Source organism: Manis javanica, chromosome 17 (genome assembly GCF_040802235.1).
Source record: "Manis javanica isolate MJ-LG chromosome 17, MJ_LKY, whole genome shotgun sequence".
NCBI classification, from domain to species: Eukaryota; Metazoa; Chordata; class Mammalia; order Pholidota; family Manidae; genus Manis; species Manis javanica.
The window spans coordinates 51535044-51555833 of NC_133172.1; the positions used below are offsets into that span (position 1 = coordinate 51535044).

A 20790-nucleotide genomic window follows, 5' to 3' on the forward strand; every position below is an offset into this window, starting at 1 on the left:
GAGGGAGCGAGAATGGGGGCGACCGTCTTTCCCAAGGGCGGAAGTGACTCTAGCTTCCGGTTAAAGCCGGGAAAAGTGGGCGGTGACCAGAAGAACCCTTTCTGTTTATTGGACTATTGAGCGGGGGCGCCCACGCGCTTCCGTTTCCGTCTTCTTAAGGGACCCTTCGAGGGTTGCTATGCAACAGCCGGGAGTTGCTTGGGGTTAGGGCTGCTGTGGCGGATGGGACGGAAGAACGGAGCCGCCAGTGTCTCTACTCTTTGGAGAGGAGGTTGGGGTTGCTGACGGTCCTGAAGTGGAAGAGAGGGAGGTGACTTGTACAAATAAAGTAAGTATCGTCTTCCCTAGCAGTTTTGGGCCAGGAGTGCCCAACCACAGGCATTGTATAAAAACTATATATCGAGTGTTTTGGAAAAATAAGAACGCACGGCACCGACGTAAATATAATCACCTGGCCGCTCGCAGAGAACCAGTGACGGAGTTTGGGGATATTTATTTCCAGTTATTTTTCCATGTAAATATGTACCAATGCATTATATGGGTTTCGTACAAAAGTGGAATTACACTTTATATACTGTTTCATAACGTCTTTATCATGAGAACTTTTCATATGTGAAACGGGCACATGTAACACAATATGTAGTGGCTGTGTAACAGTACTTTGCAGAACTGTACTTTTATTTCACCAATCCCCTATTGATGGCCATTTAGGTTGTTGCTAGGTTTTCACCATTACAAATATGAATAATTTTTGTACATAAGTCTTTGTGCACATGCCTGATTATTAACTAAGAATTAATTCTCAGTAATGGAACTGCTGGTCGAAGAGTACTTCAGTTTCCTTTCTAGGAAAGTTTTGCTTTTCTGCATTTAGAGGGGACTATGAATGCCTGCGCTTTCATTCACAGTCTTGCCATTGTTGTTTGATCTTTTCCAATTTAATGCTATTTATTTGTATTTTTTAATTTGCTTTTCCTTGCTTACTAGTAAAGATTAACTTCCCAAATATATTTACTGTCCATTTGTACCTCTTCCTTGGTGAAGTCTCTGTTGGGATCCTTTGCTTTGGACATTTTATCAGGTGTGATCCCAATTTCCCTCTCCTCCTTCCAATATTTACCCATTTCCCTTGCCCCCTCCCTGTGAAAATTTTGCCTTCTGCTCTCTTCCTCCTGTTTATCGATAACATACAGGAGTTGCTATTCACTTGAATTCTAGTGGTAGGACTGATCCACCTTCTCTTCTGCTTTCCCTTCCATAAGGAATTTGTTCTGCTACTCACATTTGATAAAGTCCCTTGTTGCAACCAGATTTCCTGTTTAAAGTATGACCTCTTCCTGGAACAATTTCATTTCCTATATGGAGTCTTATTAATTCATATCTTAAAATGTAACATCACAAGAAAGGGAGGGAGGGAGTAATCCTCCCTTTTCATAACATTAGCCAACTTTGGAACTGAATTCAGAATACCAAGTATCTCAATGGAGTCTCCCATGAGTGGACTCAAAAATGAAGCTTTTGATCGAAGAGTTTCTCAACCATAAGAATAGGAGCTTATTGTAATAAAAGGACTGGAAATTTGATGGCCTTGTTCTTGTAGCTAAAACTGTAACTATAAGCAAACTAATATGAAAATGAGGGGGTTAGACTAGGATTTGCCCCTTTCACATCAGTATTTTATGATGTGTTTGTGTGTGGTTTTCATACACATTCTTAAATGATCTGTTTGCCATGTGATGAGGTGCATCTAGTAAGATACCAAGAATTTTTAAACCAGGATTCATGATAATACAAATGTGCACTAATAAATGACTGTTTAAAAGGTGTGGTAAATGCATGAAATTGTATGCTGTTGTGACAAACGGTGTGAGTTTTCTATATAGAGATATTGGAAGATACATAGCTAAAGTGCAAATTGTAGAAGAGTAGGTAAGGTATGTGTGCTGGGCATCTGTCATTTGCCCCTCCAGATCCACTCTTCCTCCGCTGAAGTGCTCTGGGACCAGGAGGCTTGCCTGCCTCTGCTTCTTATTGGAGTCGGCCAGTGGGAACATTAGCAGGAGACCAGAGGGAGGGAGGAGAATGGTGGCATACCTTAGCTGCAGGCTGACCTATGCAGCAGCCTTCTCCACTCAGCCATCTCAGCCACAGGATTCTGGTAACTACTCCCTCCCATGACTCCTTGAGGCCTAGAGGTGGGAACAGCGCCACCCTGTTACTAGCCCCAGAGTACAGTGCTACACCCTGTTGTTTTCCTACACCTCGCCTTAATGAAAGTGTCTTCAAATAACCAAATTTGAGGATGTCATCTCTTTCCTCATAGAACCCCAACTTACAGAACAGGCTAGGCTATCTTTGGGTAAAAGAGGAAGTAGGAATGTATATTTGTATTTTTTTGTGAATGCATAGCAAAACTAGAAGATACATGAGAAACTAATGAAAGAGTTCCCTGGTGTGGGGAGAAATAGGGCAGTGGGAGCTGGGCTAGATGAGGGGAGACAGAGAGAAGGAGATTTTTCATAGTATGCCTTTATGTTTCTTTTTAAACTGTGTTCTTACTTGCCACCAGTTCCTGTATTTGGTGGGTTGCTTTTACTTTTTTGATACTACATTGTATGAATCCCTTTTGAAAGAAAAATAGTTATTACCTACTCCAAAAATTAATTTCAGGACTGACAGTGAGAATTAACATTTGGATTCAAGATGAGCTTCCTCTTGCCCAAGCTGACTAGCAAAAAAGAAGTGGACCAGGCAATAAAAAGTACTGCAGAGAAGGTGTTGGTTCTCAGGTTTGGGAGAGATGAGGATCCTGTCTGTCTGCAGCTAGATGATATTGTAAGTGAATTTTTTAGGTAAATACTTTCCTAAAAATCTACGCCTTCTCACTTCAACATCTGCAAAGTGCATGAAAAGGAGCAGGCAGGGCCCAGGGATATAGCTGTTCATTCGTTAACACATTTTCACTTAGAGTTGATCATGTGCCTGCCCTGAGCTGAACCCCCAAATCTGTGATTATGCTGATCCCCTTCTGGACGTCCTTCCCCACTGGCAGCTGTGGAAACTCAGTTTCACCACCAAGGCAATAGAAGACCAGAAACATTATTAACAAGCATCTATGAACATTATCTTATTTGGTGCTCACAGCAGTGAGATAATTACTGTTCCCAAAATGGGAAATGAGATGAATGCCAGGGAGGTCTGGTGACTTCCCAGACACAGAACCACTAAATTGAAGAGCTGGGATTTGAATTTGTTTTCTCTGCCTGAAAATATACTTGTCTAGTATGCTGGTGCTGCCTGATGAGAATCTCTGATTTCACTACACATCTTCACACTGATGAGTAGGGAAGGGAGTATGGGACACAGTAAGCTTAATCTGTCACCCTTTATTAGAAAGAGAGACTCTTACCCATGGTCTAAGACCTCTTCTCACCATTTCTGCTGCTGCACAGTATGGATCCAGTGCAGGAATCCTCATTGTTGTGATTAAAAATGGGTCTGTAATATATAGTAACCTTGGGCCAAGGTGCCAGAGGATTGCAACCCTCAGCTGTAGTGGGAGGGAAGATCACAGAGATCAAGAGTATAGACTCTGAAGCCAAGCTGAGGTCAAATCCCAGCCTCACCGCTTAGTAGCTGTGGCCAGGGACAGATTCCCTCCCTGTGGCTTGGTCTCCTCACCTATGAAATGGGCACTACAATGTGCACACCTCCTAAGAATGCACACAGCAAATGAGCAGTAAGTGCAGAGCACTCGGACAGTCAGTGCCATGTCAGGGTTTGCTACCCTGGTTAGAATTTTGACTCATGGGGGTTTTGGAAGGGAAGATGGGGTAATCTCAGTATCTGTAGTTCATATTTCTGAGTGGTTTAATTTTTTCTTTTAAGTGAGCATGGATTTTATAAATCCATTCTTAGTCCAGGAACTTTTCCAAACAGAATACTCTATTCTAGTAAAAAGTTTCCGAGAAGAAACAGCAGCAACTCTCATATTTTAACCTGCATCTCTCTCCTCATTTACAGCTTTCTAAGACCTCTTCTGACTTGAGTAAAATGGCCTCTATATACTTGGTAGATGTGGACCAAACTCCAGTTTATACACACTATTTTGACATCAGTTACATTCCATCTACTGTGTTTTTCTTCAATGGGCAGCATATGAAAGTGGATTATGGGTAAGTTAGATTGACATGAAGTCATTGTAGCCTTAAAAGTTTCTTTGATCTAAGCAGTTTCAGCTCACCTATTGTCATGTGATAGTGGCTTTGTGAATCCTATATTGGTACTGTTTTCTCAATTGATGCACTCAATTCTCTTTTATTGAAGTATCATTGATACACAATCTTATATTGGTTTCAAGTGTACAGCACTGTGTTTCACCAGTTACCCGTATTATTAAATCCTCACCTCAGCTAGGATGCACTCTGATTTTTTTTTATGAAAGACTTTGGTGGAAAATGAGACAGTTTCCAGTACAATTGTTAAATTCTAACTGCCTACTTAAGTATGAAAGAATAGTACAGTTTGTGAAGCTTAACCACCCTTTTGTGTAGAAAATACAGAACCTTTTTAAGAGTTTCCCAGGAATTTCATTTAAAACAAAAATATGTCATTATTCTTAAACTTCTGGGACTGGTCAGCTGCATTTATAAAACTGTTCCTTCCAGCAAGCTGAGACATGCTTCTCTCTTAGCCAAGTTTCCTGTCTTCTGCCACACAGAGAATTTTGAAATCATTCTTCAAAGATGTCTGTCTCAAGAATATGTAACATGATATCTTTAATGCCTTCCACCAGCCAGCCAGCATCCCAATACTTAATATTTATTTTGAATGTACCCATAATTCTTACCATTTTTTACTGTGGCTGAGGTGTTCACTTATCTAGATTGGGTACCTGCTTTGTATTATCTTTTTGCAATCATGTTACATATTATCTATTTTAAAGCTATTTATTCTGCTAGAACACAGTTGACATAAGCATTAATTTGGTGCAGTCTTTTTAGAGGGTAGTTTTTTACACTACTTACCACCTTAAAAGTGTGTAAAAAACTTTAACCCTGCAATTGGATCTCCAGGAATTTATCTGAAGTGAAAATACTCATGCCAGTGGGCAACACTGGCTACATGGTTGTTCTTCCCACCATTGTTTAGAAAGCACAGTCCTTAGAAAGAACCTAGGTGTCCATAGAGTAATGCTGGATACGTATCAGTTTCATATGATTGTAGATGCTTGTTTAATGACTTTGAAGGAAAAATGTTACATGTTGAAAAAAAGCACACTGCCAAATAATTTGCGTGATGTGATTCCCATGACTGAAAGAAGAACTGTGCACACATACACACGCAATCGGAAGGATATACACCAAAATGTGGCCTTTGGCCTCACTAGTAATTTTTTTTCTGAAGTATTTTTAGAGTAAACATACTTGATGTTCTAAATAGTATTTTAAATAAAGAGTATCCAACACTCAGAAGTAAAACTGATGAGAACTCAGAGATGACGACTAGTTAACAAGTGCCTAGCCTAAAGGAGTAACAACAGCAAAGCTGTGCGCACCTGACGCCTGGGGAATTCTGGTTGATGGTGAGTTGAGAGGTGATTAAGAGTTTTTTGAAGGTGAAGCTTTTCACATGATCGTCCCCCTCCTCCACGCTACCCCAGGGACCCCCGGCACTGGGTTTAGTCATGTTTCAAATGGACCCTGTAATCACAGATGGACAGTCACTGCCAGGTTTGTGTCTTAAGTCTCCCTGACTGGAAGAAAGGAATGGGGCTGCTATTCCTTTTGTCTATCCTGAAGTAATTACTCGAAGTTCTGAGTGAGACTGTTTGTCTTCTGTGCCGTCTAGGTCTCCAGATCACACTAAGTTTGTGGGAAGTTTCAAAACCAAACAAGACTTCATAGATTTGATTGAAGTAATTTATCGAGGAGCAATGAGGGGAAAACTTATTGTCCAAAGTCCTATTGATCCCAAGAATGTTCCCAAATATGACCTTCTCTATCAAGACATTTAGTACAGTCACCCTGATCAGACTTGGAGAGAGAGGCCCATCTTGAAGCAGTACCTGAGTCCAGCTCTGCTGCTCTGGAGGCTCTGGAGTCCTTGAGGAACGCGGTCAGCATCCCAGTGGAGAAGAGCTGTGACTGTTCCAGAAAATACCTCCCCAAGTAGCAGACCACGCAGGCCCCGTGGTGCTCAGGGTGCCTAAGTGTGACTCCCCAAGAACCCAGAGCAGTCAAGTCAACTGCTCCATTTCCCCAGTGTGTTTTTTTATATTTCTCCTTATATTGTGCTTTTTCTTTATTCCTTGAAATAATATAGAATTCTTCTTAACACTGGCTAGTACAATTTAACTATGTTTATTTGACACACAAGTAAATAGTTCCCATAAGAGCAAAAAGACTTTCTACCCTGAATGTATGTACACACACCCCCTCACCTTCACCCTTGCCTATTATCCAGTCCTTGTTATTCCAGTTTCTCTTAGAATACATAATTCTCTACTGATAGTGGACAAGTTTGTTTTATTTTGGAGCCTTACTAGCTAGATTTGTAGAACAGTGTCCTTGTTTGCTCATTTTACTAGCTTTTATGTTATTTTATGTTAAATTTCCTAAGAAATGAGAACTTGAGCCTTTACTGTCCAGCACCCAATTTGAGCAAAATAGTTGACACCCCTTAGTAAACAGGAACAGCTCTCTCCCAGAAGTCAGAGTTGCACCCCTTTTTGAGGCAGAAAATTGTACTTCAAGGATTCAACTGGAAAGAGATGTCAGAACTATCAGGAAGAAATATCATTTTTCTGGTATTTGCCTGTTTTAATAACGTTAGGAAGAACTGCTGCTCTTCCAGTGTCTGCTGGCAAAACCTGCCACCACTGGGCAAGTCACTGCCTCTCTCAAAACCTCATGGACGCTACTGGTACTGACTTTCCAGAGTGAGAGAACAGACGCAGGGCCAGAGGGCCGTGTGCCAGGCAGCATTCGACCTCCTGGGCAGCCGTCGGCCTCCTGGCCCACAGAGGCCCCGTCTCCACACTGTCACTGCAAGTGTGTCCCCCTGGCCAGGTGCTTCTCCTCCAAGCCATGTCTGCAGGGAGAGGTGGCCACACGACCTGGTTCCAACGAAGGTGGCATAGAAGGAAGGCTGCTGGGTGCTTTTGTGTCCTGCACTGATGGAAGGAGAGAGCCACTCCAGGAATAAGACAAAGCAAGGCCCTTCACCACCACCTCCACCTTCTCCTCTCCCCCACTTCCACGCACAGACCTCACCGCAGCCAGCGCTGGATGAGAAGTGAATGTGCTGAGAACAATAAAGAGCCTGGGCCCCAGGGATGGTTTTGAGCTGCTGAGTGAACTCTAGGCCTGCCTCCCCCAGACTTCTATGAAAGAATAAAACACCTTCACTCCTGTCACTGCGAGTTGGGTTTTTTGTCACTCACAGCGTAAATCACATAGTATTTGATGTGTGGTAAGTGCTCAGATGCCAGCAAAACCTCAGAACTTACGTACATAAAATTCCCTTACCCTCTTTCCTCCTGAGGGCTTTGCAGAATGTTTCTCCAAAGTCCTGATTTGTGTTTTTGTTCCTAACTTAGTTGCTTTCCATTCCACAAGTACTGATTGGGTCCATGCTGTGTGTCCTGTGCTGTACTAGCTGCTTCATAAATTTGAATGGCTCCCAGGTGGGAAAAAGGATGCCACGCCTGAGCCTCAAAGAAGAATAGCAGGTCCTCGCACAGAGAGGGCAAGGGCATTGAGGAGAGGGCCCCAGAGGGAGGAGGGCCCAGCAGCGGGAGATGGCAGGGAGGGTTCAGAGCCACACAGAGCAGTGTCACCAAAACCAGGGGGGAGCCCGGGAGGCAGGAGGTGCTGTGGGGAAGGAAGCAGAGATGAGTGAATCCAGACAGTGCCAAAGATGTTCTCTTACTATTTTCCCCCTGAATGGTGACCAGAAGCCGCGTAATACAATCAGGTTATTCTTCAAGAAAACAAGGTGCTCCTAGACAAAAAGGGTGTAACTGTACACTTTTTTATGTGTTTGTATTGTTTTCGGTTTCTGGCTATTAGCTCTTTCACAGGATCTAGACTATCTAAGCCCTTCATTGGTCTACTAGCTCTAAGTTGTTGAAAATTGTTAATGGACCTGGAGTGTGATGAGGACATCACAGGGAAGGGCAGGCCCTGGTGAGAGAGTGGTGACATCAGGTGGCGGTGTACAGCCTGAGAAGGAGAGGCCGTGTTTCGGTGGGACACGAGGTGGCTGCTGAAAGGTCAGTGTACCGCAGGCTCACCGTGAGGAAGAGCTCCGTTAGAACGCTCCTTCGGCTGGAAGAGCTCCTGTTTACAGAGGTCCTGGGACCTTTCTTCAGGGAGACCCTTAATAGCAAGACCCTGCTCTTTGTGAAATGGAGACTCAGCTCTCACTTGACTCCTGGAAAGGGTGAGTTTCCTCCAAGTGAGAAAAGCTACCCCTACTGAGGAAGAGACTTCAAACTCTTTACCAAGTTCTAGAATGTTATTGTCGGTAGGGACTTTAAGATAGTTTACAGTAGTCTGGTAAAAGCCCCTCACGGAGGAGACTGAGAACTGATGGGCAGGAAGCTTAACGCACTTGGCGTATTTATGACTGAGGCGTGATGTGGACCCAGCAAGTCCAGAGATTCTGCCTTTACGTCCTCTGACTGTTTTCTGAAGTACTGGCGTGTTGGAGCACAAATAACCTAAGTAAGGTCTGTGGCAGAACACTTGTTTTCCTCCCGCCTCAGCCGGCGGCTTCCTCCCCAGGCCTGCGCCCTTTCTCCTGAGCACTTTGAAGAAGCACAAGGATGCGGCCGGGGACAGAGCTCAGCGTCTGTGTTCAGACACACCTAGACTCAGGCAGCTTCACCACTTAATAGCTGCGTGACCTTAAGCAAATGGCTTCACTTCTCCACCAAACAGGGGTAACAGTGCGCTTCCTGAGGCCTGTCACCTGGTAGGCACTCAGTGAGTGTGACCCCCACAGGGGGACAGTTTGTATCCCAGTGGCTTGGGGAGTTTCTGCCACACTCCCAGTAGACTACACCACTTGGCTGCTGCTGTACCATAAATGAGAGAATAACAAACGGCCCACGGCTAAAAATAGCACAGAAAGGAGTCAAAAGAGAGTTTTTATTGACTGACTCGGCAATGTGGGGCTGGACCCCATGGGCTTCACACCACGTTTTATCCCCTCCGGTCCCATCCAGTTCTCCCTCTTCCAGAGTGAAATCTCGCTCCCAGCCAGCCGTGCATTAATTTTCAGCTATGGTTTTCTGAACCCAGTCCAGGATGGAGGGCACCTTCACGTATACACTGTACTCAGCCACAGTGCAGCTCTTATCAAAGCTCAGGATCCCAGCTGCGTACCAGATGTCCTCATCCGTGTCGTGAACAGCAAAGGCACTGCCCGCGTCGCCATAGCAGGTGTCCTCCTGATACTTGGACAAGCCGGCGCAGAAGGTGTGCTCGTTCAGCGCGGGCTGCACCCCGACGGGGCTCTTTGGCGTCTTCTTTTCGGGCACTGTGCTGCCTTCGTAGTGAATTACACATTTGTCTTGGTCAGCCACAGGCAGCATGACATACTTCAGATGCTCAGTAAAATTAAAGTTGGCATTTCGCCCCCAGCCAGACACATAACCCACACGTCCCACTTCCGCATAATCTTTTGAAGGCAGGCAAATGGGCATTACTTTCTCATCAATGGGCACCTTCTGCTTGAGTTTGATGAGCCCGATGTCCACCTCGGAGTAGTCAGGGTGAAGCACGACCTTCTCGATCTCCACCAGCTGGTGTTTCCCCACATAGAGTCTTAAAGTAGGGGCAATGTCTTTGGCTTTGGCTTCATCTGTATGTCCCAGGAAGAGATTTTTAGCGGTGGTCAAAAGCCACTGTTCATTGATCAGTGTGGCCCCTGAAGTGAGGTTATGGTGGGAGACCATCTTGGCCTGCCAGGGAAAGCTGCCTTTGGCATCCAGAGACCCGCCCATGATGCGCTGCACCTGATCCACTGGGTTCTTGGGCTTTCCGCACACTGTCAGAGAAAGCAGGACAATCATGAGCAGAGGTGCGAGTCTCCCGAGCTGGGAAAGGGGCGGGAGCACCGCGTGTTGCTGTCCAGAGTGTCGTTCATTTCTTCGGCGCGGGGAACATTTACATGCTCTGCCCTTACCACCTGCTCCTCTCCCTTCCAATATTTATAATTTAAAATTACGTTTTACTTTTCACATCACCAAGACAGAGTTCCATTTCCTGCTTCTCTAACTCACAAAAGATTTTCAAACCCTGGTTGATTAATCGTAATCATATTTGCTGTATATTTAAACAATTTATCACAACAAAGGAATGTCCACGATCCTCTGAATTCACTGTGAGGGTGAGGAGCTCTAACTCATTCGCTCCGAATAAAGAGAGCAGAGATCTGTAGCAGCATTGGCTGGAACTCCGATTTTACAGATACTGCAGTTAGATCGAGGTGGGGTGGCAATTCCACCCCACTAGGAGCAGAAGAGAGTAAGCAAAATCCTCATTTCAAGAGGGAAACGGAGACAGCACCAGCTCCTGCTGGTAACAAGAAACGAACCCAAACCCATCTCCAGCCTCTCGGGCCACACTCCCGCGCATGAAGGTTTCCTTATGCCCTCTCTTGACTTGTCCTTCCTGGAGCCTGCTTTACCCCGGCCCTGGGCTCTCCAGGCAGACACCTGTACACTGAGGGTCTCCTGGTCCTCTGGGGGCAGTGCGGACAGTGATTCAGTCAATGCCCTGCAGGCCCCATGAACAAGATCCCTAGTGAACTTCACTGTAGCGTCACCACCTACTCCACCCGGCCCTTTGTGGTTCTCCCCAGTCCCTTATCTCGGCTCTTGTAGGTTCAGAGGAAACCGCACAGGAAGGATCCTCTAGGACATGTCAGTTAAGACGCCTGCCCCTGAACGAGCCCTCAGCACCCACCCACCCTTGGTCTGCTTCCCAGGGCCCCTGGCTTCCTACCTGCTTTGCACTCAGGAAGTTCCTCTCCAGTGACATCATTTACCCACTGCTTCTCATTGTTTAAGCTGTACACTCCTGAAACAAATGAAAGAAACAAGCCAAAAGAGAAATTAAATCCGGACCTAGCATGGGGAGAGAAGGTATTTAAGGAGAACTGGAGAAGGAGAAGGAGGGGCAGGAAGAGGCGGGAAAGGGGAGGGAGGAACACCGTGCTAGGAGCCAAGCGCTGGGGGCGCCAGTGAAGCTCAGCGGGGCAGACCGGTGGCCACGGTGATCCTGGGGATGGTGGCAGCGTGGCCCAGGGCAGGAATCCAGGTTCAAGTCCTGACTCTCCCCCTTACAAGCTACCTGATCTGGGGCAAGTTAACTCAACCGCTCTGTGCCTCACTTTCCTCATCACAAAATGAGAATAACACCTCTTCAGTGGGGTGTTAGAAGACTAAGTGAGCATGTAAAGTCCTTAGAACAGTGCCAGGCGTGCAGTCCTCACGAGGCGAGGGCCTCCTGTAGGTGTAGGCCTACTCTGAGATGGGCAGGCTTCATGGCAACACCTGCCCTTGGCAAAGGAGGAGACTTGAGGCTGAGAAAAGTTAATTTCCCCAAAGGCCACAGCTAAAGGTGACAAAACCCATCAGGATCTAAGTCTCCTGGCCCCAAGCACGTGAGAACTTTCTGGCCAGCACCTGCCCCACCCACTCCAGGGACTGGACTGGGTGCAGACACTTGCCCAGGCCTTACCGTCTCCTTTGGTGTGCAGTTCGTAGTAGGTCTTACACCCATAGCGAACCAAGTGCTGCAGGCGGCCGTTCGCAATCTCAGGGGGCTTTGGGCAGCTGTTGTCTGCAAAGGGCAGGAAACAGGAAGAGGATGTTAATACCGGGAAACTGCTCTCAGAGACCCACGAGAAGTCAGATGAGAAGCTTCTCTGCACATCAACCACCCTCCACCCCAAATGGAAGCAAGAGGGAGGCAATCCTTCTTGGCTGGTTCCCCGGTGCTCTTCAGGGCACCAGAAGAAGACCAGACATTAGGATGAGAGGGAGAGCTGGGTCTTCCAAAGAGGGGGTGCAGTGGTGCTGGAATGTGCAGCTCCTGCCCGAACCCAGACCTGCCTGCAGTGTCTGTGGCCTCATTGCCGACCTCCACTGCGAAAAGCTGCCCGCAGAGCAGGAGAGCGACAGCAGCTCCAAGGGCTCTGCAGAGAGAAGACAGGAAGGAGCATGACTGCTTTCCCTGCTACACACACACACACACACACACACACATACACACACACACACACACACACACACACACACACACACACACACACGGCAGTCAGAAAAGAAAATACAAGGAATTGCTAGGGCCAAGCAACCGCTCCCCACCACATACACACTTCAACAGCTTCCAGTATGCCCCGGGGCAGCCTTCAGAGAGCGACCACCAAGGCAGAGCCACGTGGGTATGTGGGCCTCGATTTCTGGCAGCATTCAGCAAACACTAAACTGTTACTAATTCATGAGCTCTCCAGCAAAGAGAAACCCCGCAGGCACCCTTATGGGACTGAGCTGCGAGGGTACTACTAATGAAATGTGGGTGACTTGAAGTAGGAAAGCGAGAATTTATTATGCTATTCTCTCTACTTCTTGAAATTTTCCATAATAAGAGGTTTTTAAAATATATAATCTAAAACACTTACATGGTTATTTCTATTACTTTATGACACTTTGCCTTCAGAAAATGGTATGTCAAACCCCAAAGTGCCAGAAAGCTACCTGGGGGACACTGGCATCAATGCACAGGCCACACTCAACCAGTTAATCATCTCACTGACATGTATCAGCTATTCAGAGATTATATTAAGTTTCTGAGATTATGTTAAGATGTGTTACATTTCTACTGTTGTTATTTCAACATTTCAGAAAAATTTTTGTGGATACAGTCTAAGTGCTGTCACTCAAATGCATCACTGCTGGTCTGCCTAATTAGACATTTTTTTAAAAGAAAACAATTTGCTAACAAACATAATTCAGAATGCCAGGAAGTCTACCATGGAAGCTGCTGGCATCCCCTGCAATGACAAAAATGTCATACCCTCAAGGAAAAAGGTATACTGTAGAGTGAGTCACATTTCATGGGAAAGGCAGCACAGTCTGAAAGTATTTTTTACAAATGCAGAAAAGCAGAGGACTTAACACACCAAAGCCCTGAATTCACTAGAATTTAACCCTTGTGCTCTATCTGTGTTACAGTTTTGCAGCTCTCCTGTAGGCTTCTCCTATAGCGGGGCTGCCATGGAGATGAAAGACGTATGCAAGGAAAGATGACACACCCAAGAGAAAAGGGGCAGAGGGGCAGAGCTGGGGACTCACCTCATCTCAGGTCTGTCCTGCCGCTGGAAGAGCAGTGCAGTGGGGGGCACCTGCAGATCCTTTTATGCCTCCAACTTCTCAGCCCGCCCCTCCTCGATTTTGTAATGCCTGTGTCTACACAGCTTTGGCCTTGCTAAGGTCACTGGCATTTTCCGGGAACACAGCCACACACACCCCTGTTGAGAGCCGAGCTCTTGCTTCATGCTTGAGTGTCCCCTGGTATTCTTTTCCAAGCTCAAAGCAACCTGCCCACAGCATGACCCCACGTAGCGGCCAAAGTGTTTCCCGAAATCTGTGTCTCTTTGTTTTGGAGGGTTTCAGCACCGAACAAGAAAAAACTGCTCCCCTTTGGGTTATTTCCAACCCCTTATACACTTGCTGCAACCTGGCTGACACGGGGCTCTAAAGAAAGCATTTCCTTTTCACAATCATTTTCCTCACCCTGTGTTGACATCTCCCTATTACTTTAAAGTTCTTCAACCTGAAATCAGTAAAGTATATTTGTTGTGTCCTATTTCATTGCTCTTTGCAAGAAATCACACACCATGGTTAAAGCTGTGGTGTAGACTGATGCAAACCGCACTCAATGGCAGTGGTTCTCATGGCTGTATAGTCCAATTAATCCAAATAGGCACATGGGAAAAATCGATATGCTTCAGTCAAATATCTACACCTATGTATCCCAAGTACTAGTCAATTGAAATTTAACAGCAACTCAATAAAATCTTGCTTTGTTCATTTAAAAACTGTCAGTGGTTCTTAAATTAGAGGGTACAGAAGAATCACTGAGATATTTGCAGTGGCACTGATGTAATAGCAAGATAACTGGAAACAGCGCAAATTTCCATCAATAGGGGAATGGCTAAATAATGTGTGGTATATTTGAATAATGGAATACAGATCTCCCTCAGCTTAGAATGGGGTTACATCCCAATAAACCATTGTAAATTGAAAATATAAGTCAAAATGTATTTTATACACCTAGCCTAACTGAACATCATAGCAGCCTAGCCTACCCTAAACATAAACACTTACAGTAGCCTACAGCTGGGCAAAGTCATCTAACAAAGCCTATTTTATAATAAAGTGTTGAATACCTCATGTAATTTATTGAATATGGAAAGTGAAAAACAGAATGGTTGTACGGGTACAGAGGGTTGTAAGCCTATTGGTCGTTGGCCCTTGTGATCACGTGGCTGACAGGAGCTGTGACTTGCTGCCGCCGCCCAGCACCAAAAGAAAGCATCCCACCCATACGGCTAGCCCGGGAAGAGATCCAAATTCAAAATTTGAAGTATGGTTTCTACTGAATCAGTATTGCTTTCACATTATCGCAAAATAAAAATACCCTAAATTGGGGGTGGGTTGAGAGAGAGAAGTGAAGGGGATTAAGAGGTACAAGATAAATTATAAATAAGACACTGGAATGTAATATGCAGCATAGGAAATACTGTCAAAAATATTATAATTTGTGTGGAGACATAGTAACTACAGGTATCATGGTGAGCATTTCATAATGTCATAAATGTTGAGGCATGTTGTACACTAAAACTAATATAATATTGTTTGTCAGCTATACTTCAAAAAAATCAGAAGAAAAATCATGTCAAGTCATTGTAAGTTAGAGACTGTATCATACAGACATGAGAACAAATGTACTGTGAAAGAACATGGGTAATCTTACACTTTTGGAAGAAAACTACAGCGTCCAGGAGATTACATTAAGAATGATTCTTCCTTAGGCTGTTGACATGGATGGCCTGGGTCGCAGAAGGTTCACTGCAGGAGGGTAGGCTTCACCTGCCACGGTTTTCCCCAATTACTACACCTGGAGGAGCTTTTTTCAGCTCAAGACTTGATGAAAACCACAGAAAGTTTTTCTGAGAATTACATGCCACGCCCCCCCACCCCCAAGGAACGGGAACTGTGCGCATTCCACTCCAAATGGACGAATAACTAGAAACAACTAAGTATGAATGATTTACACCCGCAGTTCTGATTTTAGTTTCTATAAAGGAAATGGTAAGGACTGCAATGCTATATCCAGTCCCTGGGCTCGTTTTCAATTCTGACCCTACCACTTATCAGCTAGCATGTCTCAGTTTCCCCATTGAGACAATGGGGCAAACTTATACCCAGGTCATTGAATTGTTGTGAGGATTAGTACACAGTCACTGTTCAGACAGTGCACGGCACCCAGTATTGCCTATTTATTATTGAGATCCAATCTAGATTCTGGCTTTTGCATCATTCAAGTTTTCTTTGTACTCACCTTTGCTGTTTAAGGAAGGTGTCACTTCATTCCACTTTTATCACTCTTTGCAACAACTCTTCTATATTGCCCATGCACTTGCTCAGGGGTCTGATGCAGTACCAAGATTATTAAATGAATGAATGAATGAATGGATAAACAAACAAACAAACAAACAAATAAATAAATAAATAGCATGATTCTTCTTTTTTTAGAGCTCAAAAACCAAGCAAACCAAGCAATGGATTCTGGAATATGACACCAAAATAAAAAGCAACAAAAGAAAAAAGATAAAGTGGACTTAATCAAAATTAAAAACTTTTGTGCATCAAAAGACAGTATCAAGAAAGTGAAGGGCCAATCTATGAATGAGAGAAAATATTTACAAATCATATTTGATGAAAATTAAAATCCAGAATAAACAATTCCTACAACAACAAAGACAAACAATACAATTAAAACATGTGGAAATGATGAACAGACATTTTTCAAAAGATGATAAACAGGTGATCGATAAGCACATGAAAAGATGCTCAACAACATGACTGGCAGATGTCATTAGGGAAATGCAGATGAGAGCCCAGAGACACCGCCTCACACCTACTAGGATGGCTACAATGTAAATACGTGTGTGTGTGTGTGTGTGTGTGTGTGTGTGTGTGTTGGCAAGGATGTGGAGAAACTGGAACTCCTGTACATTGCTGGGAGGAATGCAACATGGGCTGGTCTCTGTGGAAAATAGTACGATGATTTCTCAAAAAGCTAAGCACAGAATTGCCATATGATCCAGCAATTCCACCACTAGGAATATTCCCCAAATAACTTAAAACAGGTACACAAACAGATACTTGTACATCAGTGTTCACTGCGGCATTATTCCCAGTAGCCGAAAGGTAGGCAGACTATGAGTGTCCTTCAAAAGCTGAGTGGATAAACAGTATGTGCTGTGTCCATACAATGGAGTATTACCCACATACAGAAAGTGCTGACACAGGCTGCCCCATGAATGAGCTTTGAAAACATGCTAAGTGAAAGAAACCAGATGCAAAAGGACAAATATTCTATGATTCCACTTGTATAAAATATCTAGAAAAGGCGAACTCAGAGACAGAAAACAGATTAGAGGTTACCAGCGACCGTGGGGAGGAAGAATGGGGAGTTACTGAGTAGAGTTCCTGCGGGTAGTGATGAAAAGGTTTTTCACATGGTGATGATGGTTACACAGCGTTGCAAATGTAATTAATGCCACTGGATTGTACACTTTAGAATTGCTAAAATCAGAAATGTTATGTTTTATATTTATTATCACAATAAAATTTCAAGAAAAAAAGTAAATAAACCTTTTCTTGGGGCCAAAAATTGTAAAAGTGAGCAAAACTCGACACTGGGAAGTGACTGGTGGTTACCATGGGGGAGGCGTCAGAGTGGGTAAGTGGGGAGAGTGAGGGGAATAAAGAAGCACAAAAATTCTTGGTCATAATATAAGTTGGTCAAGGGGATTGTAGTAGAGCACGGAGAATATAGCCAATGATTCTGTAACATCTTCCTGTGTTGGCAAATGGTAACCACACTAGAGGGGGTGAGGATTTAATAACGGGTAACTGTTGAACCACTGTGTTGTACAACTGAAACCAATATAAGAGTGTATATCAATGATACTTCAACTTAATTAAAAAGCAAGCAAAAGGGGATTATGGGGTATCATGATGAATGCACATGGTGTGAGGGGTCACAGGGAAGACAGTGTAGCACAGAGAAGACAAGTAGGAACTCTGTGGCATCTTGCTACACTGATGGACAGTGACTGCAATGGGGTATGAGAGGGGGACACGATAATATGGGTGCATGTAGTAACCACATTGTTTTTCTTGTGAAACTTTCATAAGAGTGTATGTCGATACCTTAATAAAAAAATGTAAAAAAAAAAAAAAGCAAGCAAAATGAAGCCATATATTGTACAGGCATAAATACCAAAGAAACAAAAACTATACTTTCTTAAATTTTAATGGAATGAAAAACAAAACACAAAATGTTACGTCTTATAGGGAGGCAGAAGGAAAGCACAAGACAGAAGCACATGGGTAAATATAAACATAAACACACTACTGTTAATGATTCAGCTTTTGGGCTAGGTGGTAGGTTCACAAATGCACATTTCTTTATTGAGGTTTAGTTTTAAGTTTATACCTATCTATATAGATACATATATAAAAAACATATATATATATATATACACACACATATATGATTATATCACATATAGTAGTTATAGGTATCAAATAGCATTTAAATATATGAAGGAGGGAGAATCACCTGACACAGTTATTAAGAAGCAAAGCTCAGGCTCCTCCATCCAGAAATTTGATTCCATAGTTCTAAACTGGGTCTGAGAATCTGCACTGTAAATGGCCATCATTTCTTCCACCCCTGTACACACGCTGCAGTGCGCCCACAGCTCTATGGGCCCCTGGAATGGAGGGCGAGGCTTTCTCTCTGGGCTGGAGCCGTCCCTCCTAAGGTACCTAAAATGAGACATTTCTCACAACCACTGTAGAATAAATGCTTACGCACAAAGTACATGAAAACTCGCCTTTCTCCTATGAACAAAACCTGAACTGTGTTACACCTGACTTTTGCGTCGAGCAGCAAGGGAGCTCTCACAGCCCGCCAGCCTTGGGCACCCTTTATTAACTTGGCAATGAAGAGTATCCAGCCCACAGGCCTTCTCTCTTCACTGGGAATCAGGATGAGACAAGATGAGCAGGTGGCCAGTGAGAAGCCTCAGTGCAGCCAGCCACACGAAATAAATGCATTTTTAAGGAGAACAGAAAGCAGAAAAGCTTTAAGGATTTAAGGTAGGACAACAGTTGGCAGAGGAGCTGGAAGGGTGGGGTTTTGATTTTGGAAGGAAAACATTGTTTTTCAAAGTTTATTCTGCCATTATGAAAGTCTTGAAATTTTACAAACTACAGAAAAAATAAAAATAAGAAGAAAGTCCTCCTATCATTCTACCACCCCAAGACAAATAGTAACCACTATTAACACTTTCGGTGTTACTTCCTTCCAGGCTTTTCTCTGCACACATTTTTTACTTGGTTTTGACAATTCTTCACACAAAATTTTTGTGATCTGCCTTTTTCACCCAATGTTACAGGCATCTTCCGTGTTGCAGCAAACTCTTTAAAACATGTTTAATGGGATATCATCTTCCTAACTTAGAGATGTATCATATATACTTCAAATATTCCCTCAGTGTTGGGAATTTAAGACAATTCTAATTTATCTGTCATAAATATCTTCCATAAACTCAGAAAAGTGAGGTAGGAGGCCAGGCTCATTTTATTCCATAGAGATGTACAACTGGCCCAGCATCATTTACTAAAAACATCCGATCTTAAGTATTCAGCTCAATGATTCTTTTTTTTTCATTTTTCATTTATTTTATTTTATTTTATTTTTGGTATCATTAATGTACAATTACTTAAACAACATTATGGTTACTAGACTCCCCCTCTTATCAAGTCCCCCCTACATACCCCATTAAAGTCACTGTCCATCAGCGTAGTAAGATGCTATAGAGTCACTACTTGTCTTCTCTGTATATACTGCCTTTCCCGTCTCCCCCACCACCACCACTACATTATGTGTGTAATTGCAATGCCCCTTTTTCCCCCTTCTCCCTCCCTTCCACCCACCCTCCCCAGTCCCTTTCCCTTTGGTAACTGTTAGTCCATTCTTGGGTTCTCTGAGTCTGCTGCTGTTTTGTTCCTTCAGTTTTTCCTTTGTTCTTATACTCCACAGATGAGTGAAGTCATTTGGTATTTGTCTTTCTCTGCCTTGCTTGTTTCACTGAGCATAATACCCTCTAGCACCATCCATGTTGTTGCAAATGGTAGGATTTGTTTTCTTCTTGTGGCTGAATAATATTCCATTGTGTATATGCACCATATCTTCTTTATCCATTCATCTACTGATGGACACATAAGAACTGTGTAATCAACACTCAGGTCAAGATATAGAATATTTCCAGCACCTCTAGGAGACTATTTTTGGTTCCTTCCAGTCAACACCTCATAACCCAAAAATATCAACTATTCTGACTTCCATGATTGCATAGTTTTGCCTGTTCTTGAACTTCATATAAACAGAATCAAAGAGTAATTATTCTTTGCCTCTGGCTGCTTTTGCCCATTGTTATGTCTGTGAGAATCATTCGTGTTGTCGTATTAGTTTCTTTCTTTTTTACTAATGAGAAGTATTCCACTGTGTGGGTAAACCACAGTTAATTTATCTATTCTCTTGTTTGTAGATATCTGAATGGATTCCGGTTTGGGGCTTTTATAAAGAAAGCTGCCATGAACATTCTTGCACATGTCTTTTGGTGGATACATGTACTTATTTCTCTCGGATAAACACCTTGCTGTGTCACGGGGCAGGCATATGTTTAGCTTTAACAGATACTGCCAAACAGTTCTCCAGTATACACTCCCACCAGCAATACAGCAAAGTTCCACTTGCTCCATATCCTTGCCAATAACATCTTAATTTTAGCCATTCTGGTGTATATGCAGTAAAATATAATAATGGCTTTAATTAGCATTTCCTGGATATAGAATGATATGTAGAGCACATTTTATATTCTTGTTGGTCCACTTAGGTATCCTCTATGAAATGTCTTTTCCTTGTTGACTTGCAGTTGTTTTATTTTTTAAGATATTCTGACACTAGTCTTTTGTTTGATAAATGTAAACATTTATGGCTGTTTTTTTACTCTCTCAGTCATGTATTTTGATAAACAGAAATACAGAAGTTCTTAATTTTAATAAGTTCTACTTTATCAGTTTTTTGTATTATGGTTAGCGCTTTTGGTGTCCTGATTAAAGTATCTTTGCTTAATGGGTCATGACAACATTCTCTTAAATTTTATTCTAGAAGTTTATTCTTTTACTTTTCACATTTACATCTGTGATCCATGTGGAATTAATGTTTGTGTATGATGTGACTTAAAAGTTCATCTTTCTTCATATAAATATGCAATTGATACAGTATCATTTGCTAAAATGATCATCCTTTGCCCCTAAATTACAGTGATATCTTTGTTACAAATTAGGTGACCACACATTGGGTCTACTTCTGTATTCTTTCTTCTGTCCCCTAGTCTATTTGCCTA

The 20790-nt window shown here is 43.3% G+C and overlaps 2 protein-coding genes across 4 annotated transcripts; one reads left to right on the plus strand and one right to left on the minus strand.

Annotated features, from left to right (window-relative positions):
• The first annotated feature begins 135 nt into the window (after positions 1-135).
• TXNL4B (thioredoxin like 4B) lies at positions 136-20498 on the plus strand. Of its 3 annotated transcripts, none has more exons than XM_037025201.2 (5): positions 136-328; positions 1971-2158; positions 2671-2835; positions 4024-4175; positions 19930-20498. In XM_037025201.2, the coding sequence occupies exons 3-5, from the start codon at positions 2704-2706 to the stop codon at positions 20030-20032; spliced, it is 387 nt and encodes a 128-aa protein (XP_036881096.1). In that variant the 5' UTR covers positions 136-328; positions 1971-2158; positions 2671-2703; the 3' UTR covers positions 20033-20498. The 3 variants fall into 3 exon arrangements, with proteins under 3 accessions (XP_036881096.1, XP_036881094.1, XP_036881095.1); XM_037025199.2 differs by lacking the exon at positions 19930-20498 and adding an exon at positions 5851-7417 and having other exon boundaries at positions 141-328; XM_037025200.2 differs by lacking the exons at positions 1971-2158; positions 19930-20498 and adding an exon at positions 5851-7417 and having other exon boundaries at positions 141-328.
• On the minus strand, positions 9142-13520 carry LOC108388106 (haptoglobin-like). The gene is made up of 5 exons (XM_037025198.2): positions 13370-13520; positions 12128-12210; positions 11754-11855; positions 11016-11090; positions 9142-10056 (listed from the first exon to the last, which is right to left on the minus strand). The coding sequence occupies exons 1-5, from the start codon at positions 13372-13374 to the stop codon at positions 9278-9280; spliced, it is 1044 nt and encodes a 347-aa protein (XP_036881093.2). The 5' UTR covers positions 13375-13520; the 3' UTR covers positions 9142-9277.
• Positions 20499-20790: the final 292 nt, after the last annotated feature.

Bases quoted from the DNA above. Each gene is read 5' to 3' on its own strand.
- LOC108388106 (XM_037025198.2), bottom strand. The intron at 11,091-11,753 runs GTAAGGCCTGGG...CATTTGTTTCAG, and splicing joins ACTGCACACCAAAGGAGACG to GAGTGTACAGCTTAAACAAT. The intron at 10,057-11,015 runs GTAGGAAGCCAG...TTTCTCTGACAG, and splicing joins ACTTCCTGAGTGCAAAGCAG to TGTGCGGAAAGCCCAAGAAC.
- TXNL4B (XM_037025199.2), top strand. From the start codon at position 2,704: ATGAGCTTCCTCTTGCCCAAGCTGACTAGCAAAAAAGAAGTGGACCAG. The intron at 2,836-4,023 runs GTAAGTGAATTT...CCTCATTTACAG, and splicing joins GTCTGCAGCTAGATGATATT to CTTTCTAAGACCTCTTCTGA. The intron at 4,176-5,850 runs GTAAGTTAGATT...TGTGCCGTCTAG, and splicing joins CATATGAAAGTGGATTATGG to GTCTCCAGATCACACTAAGT.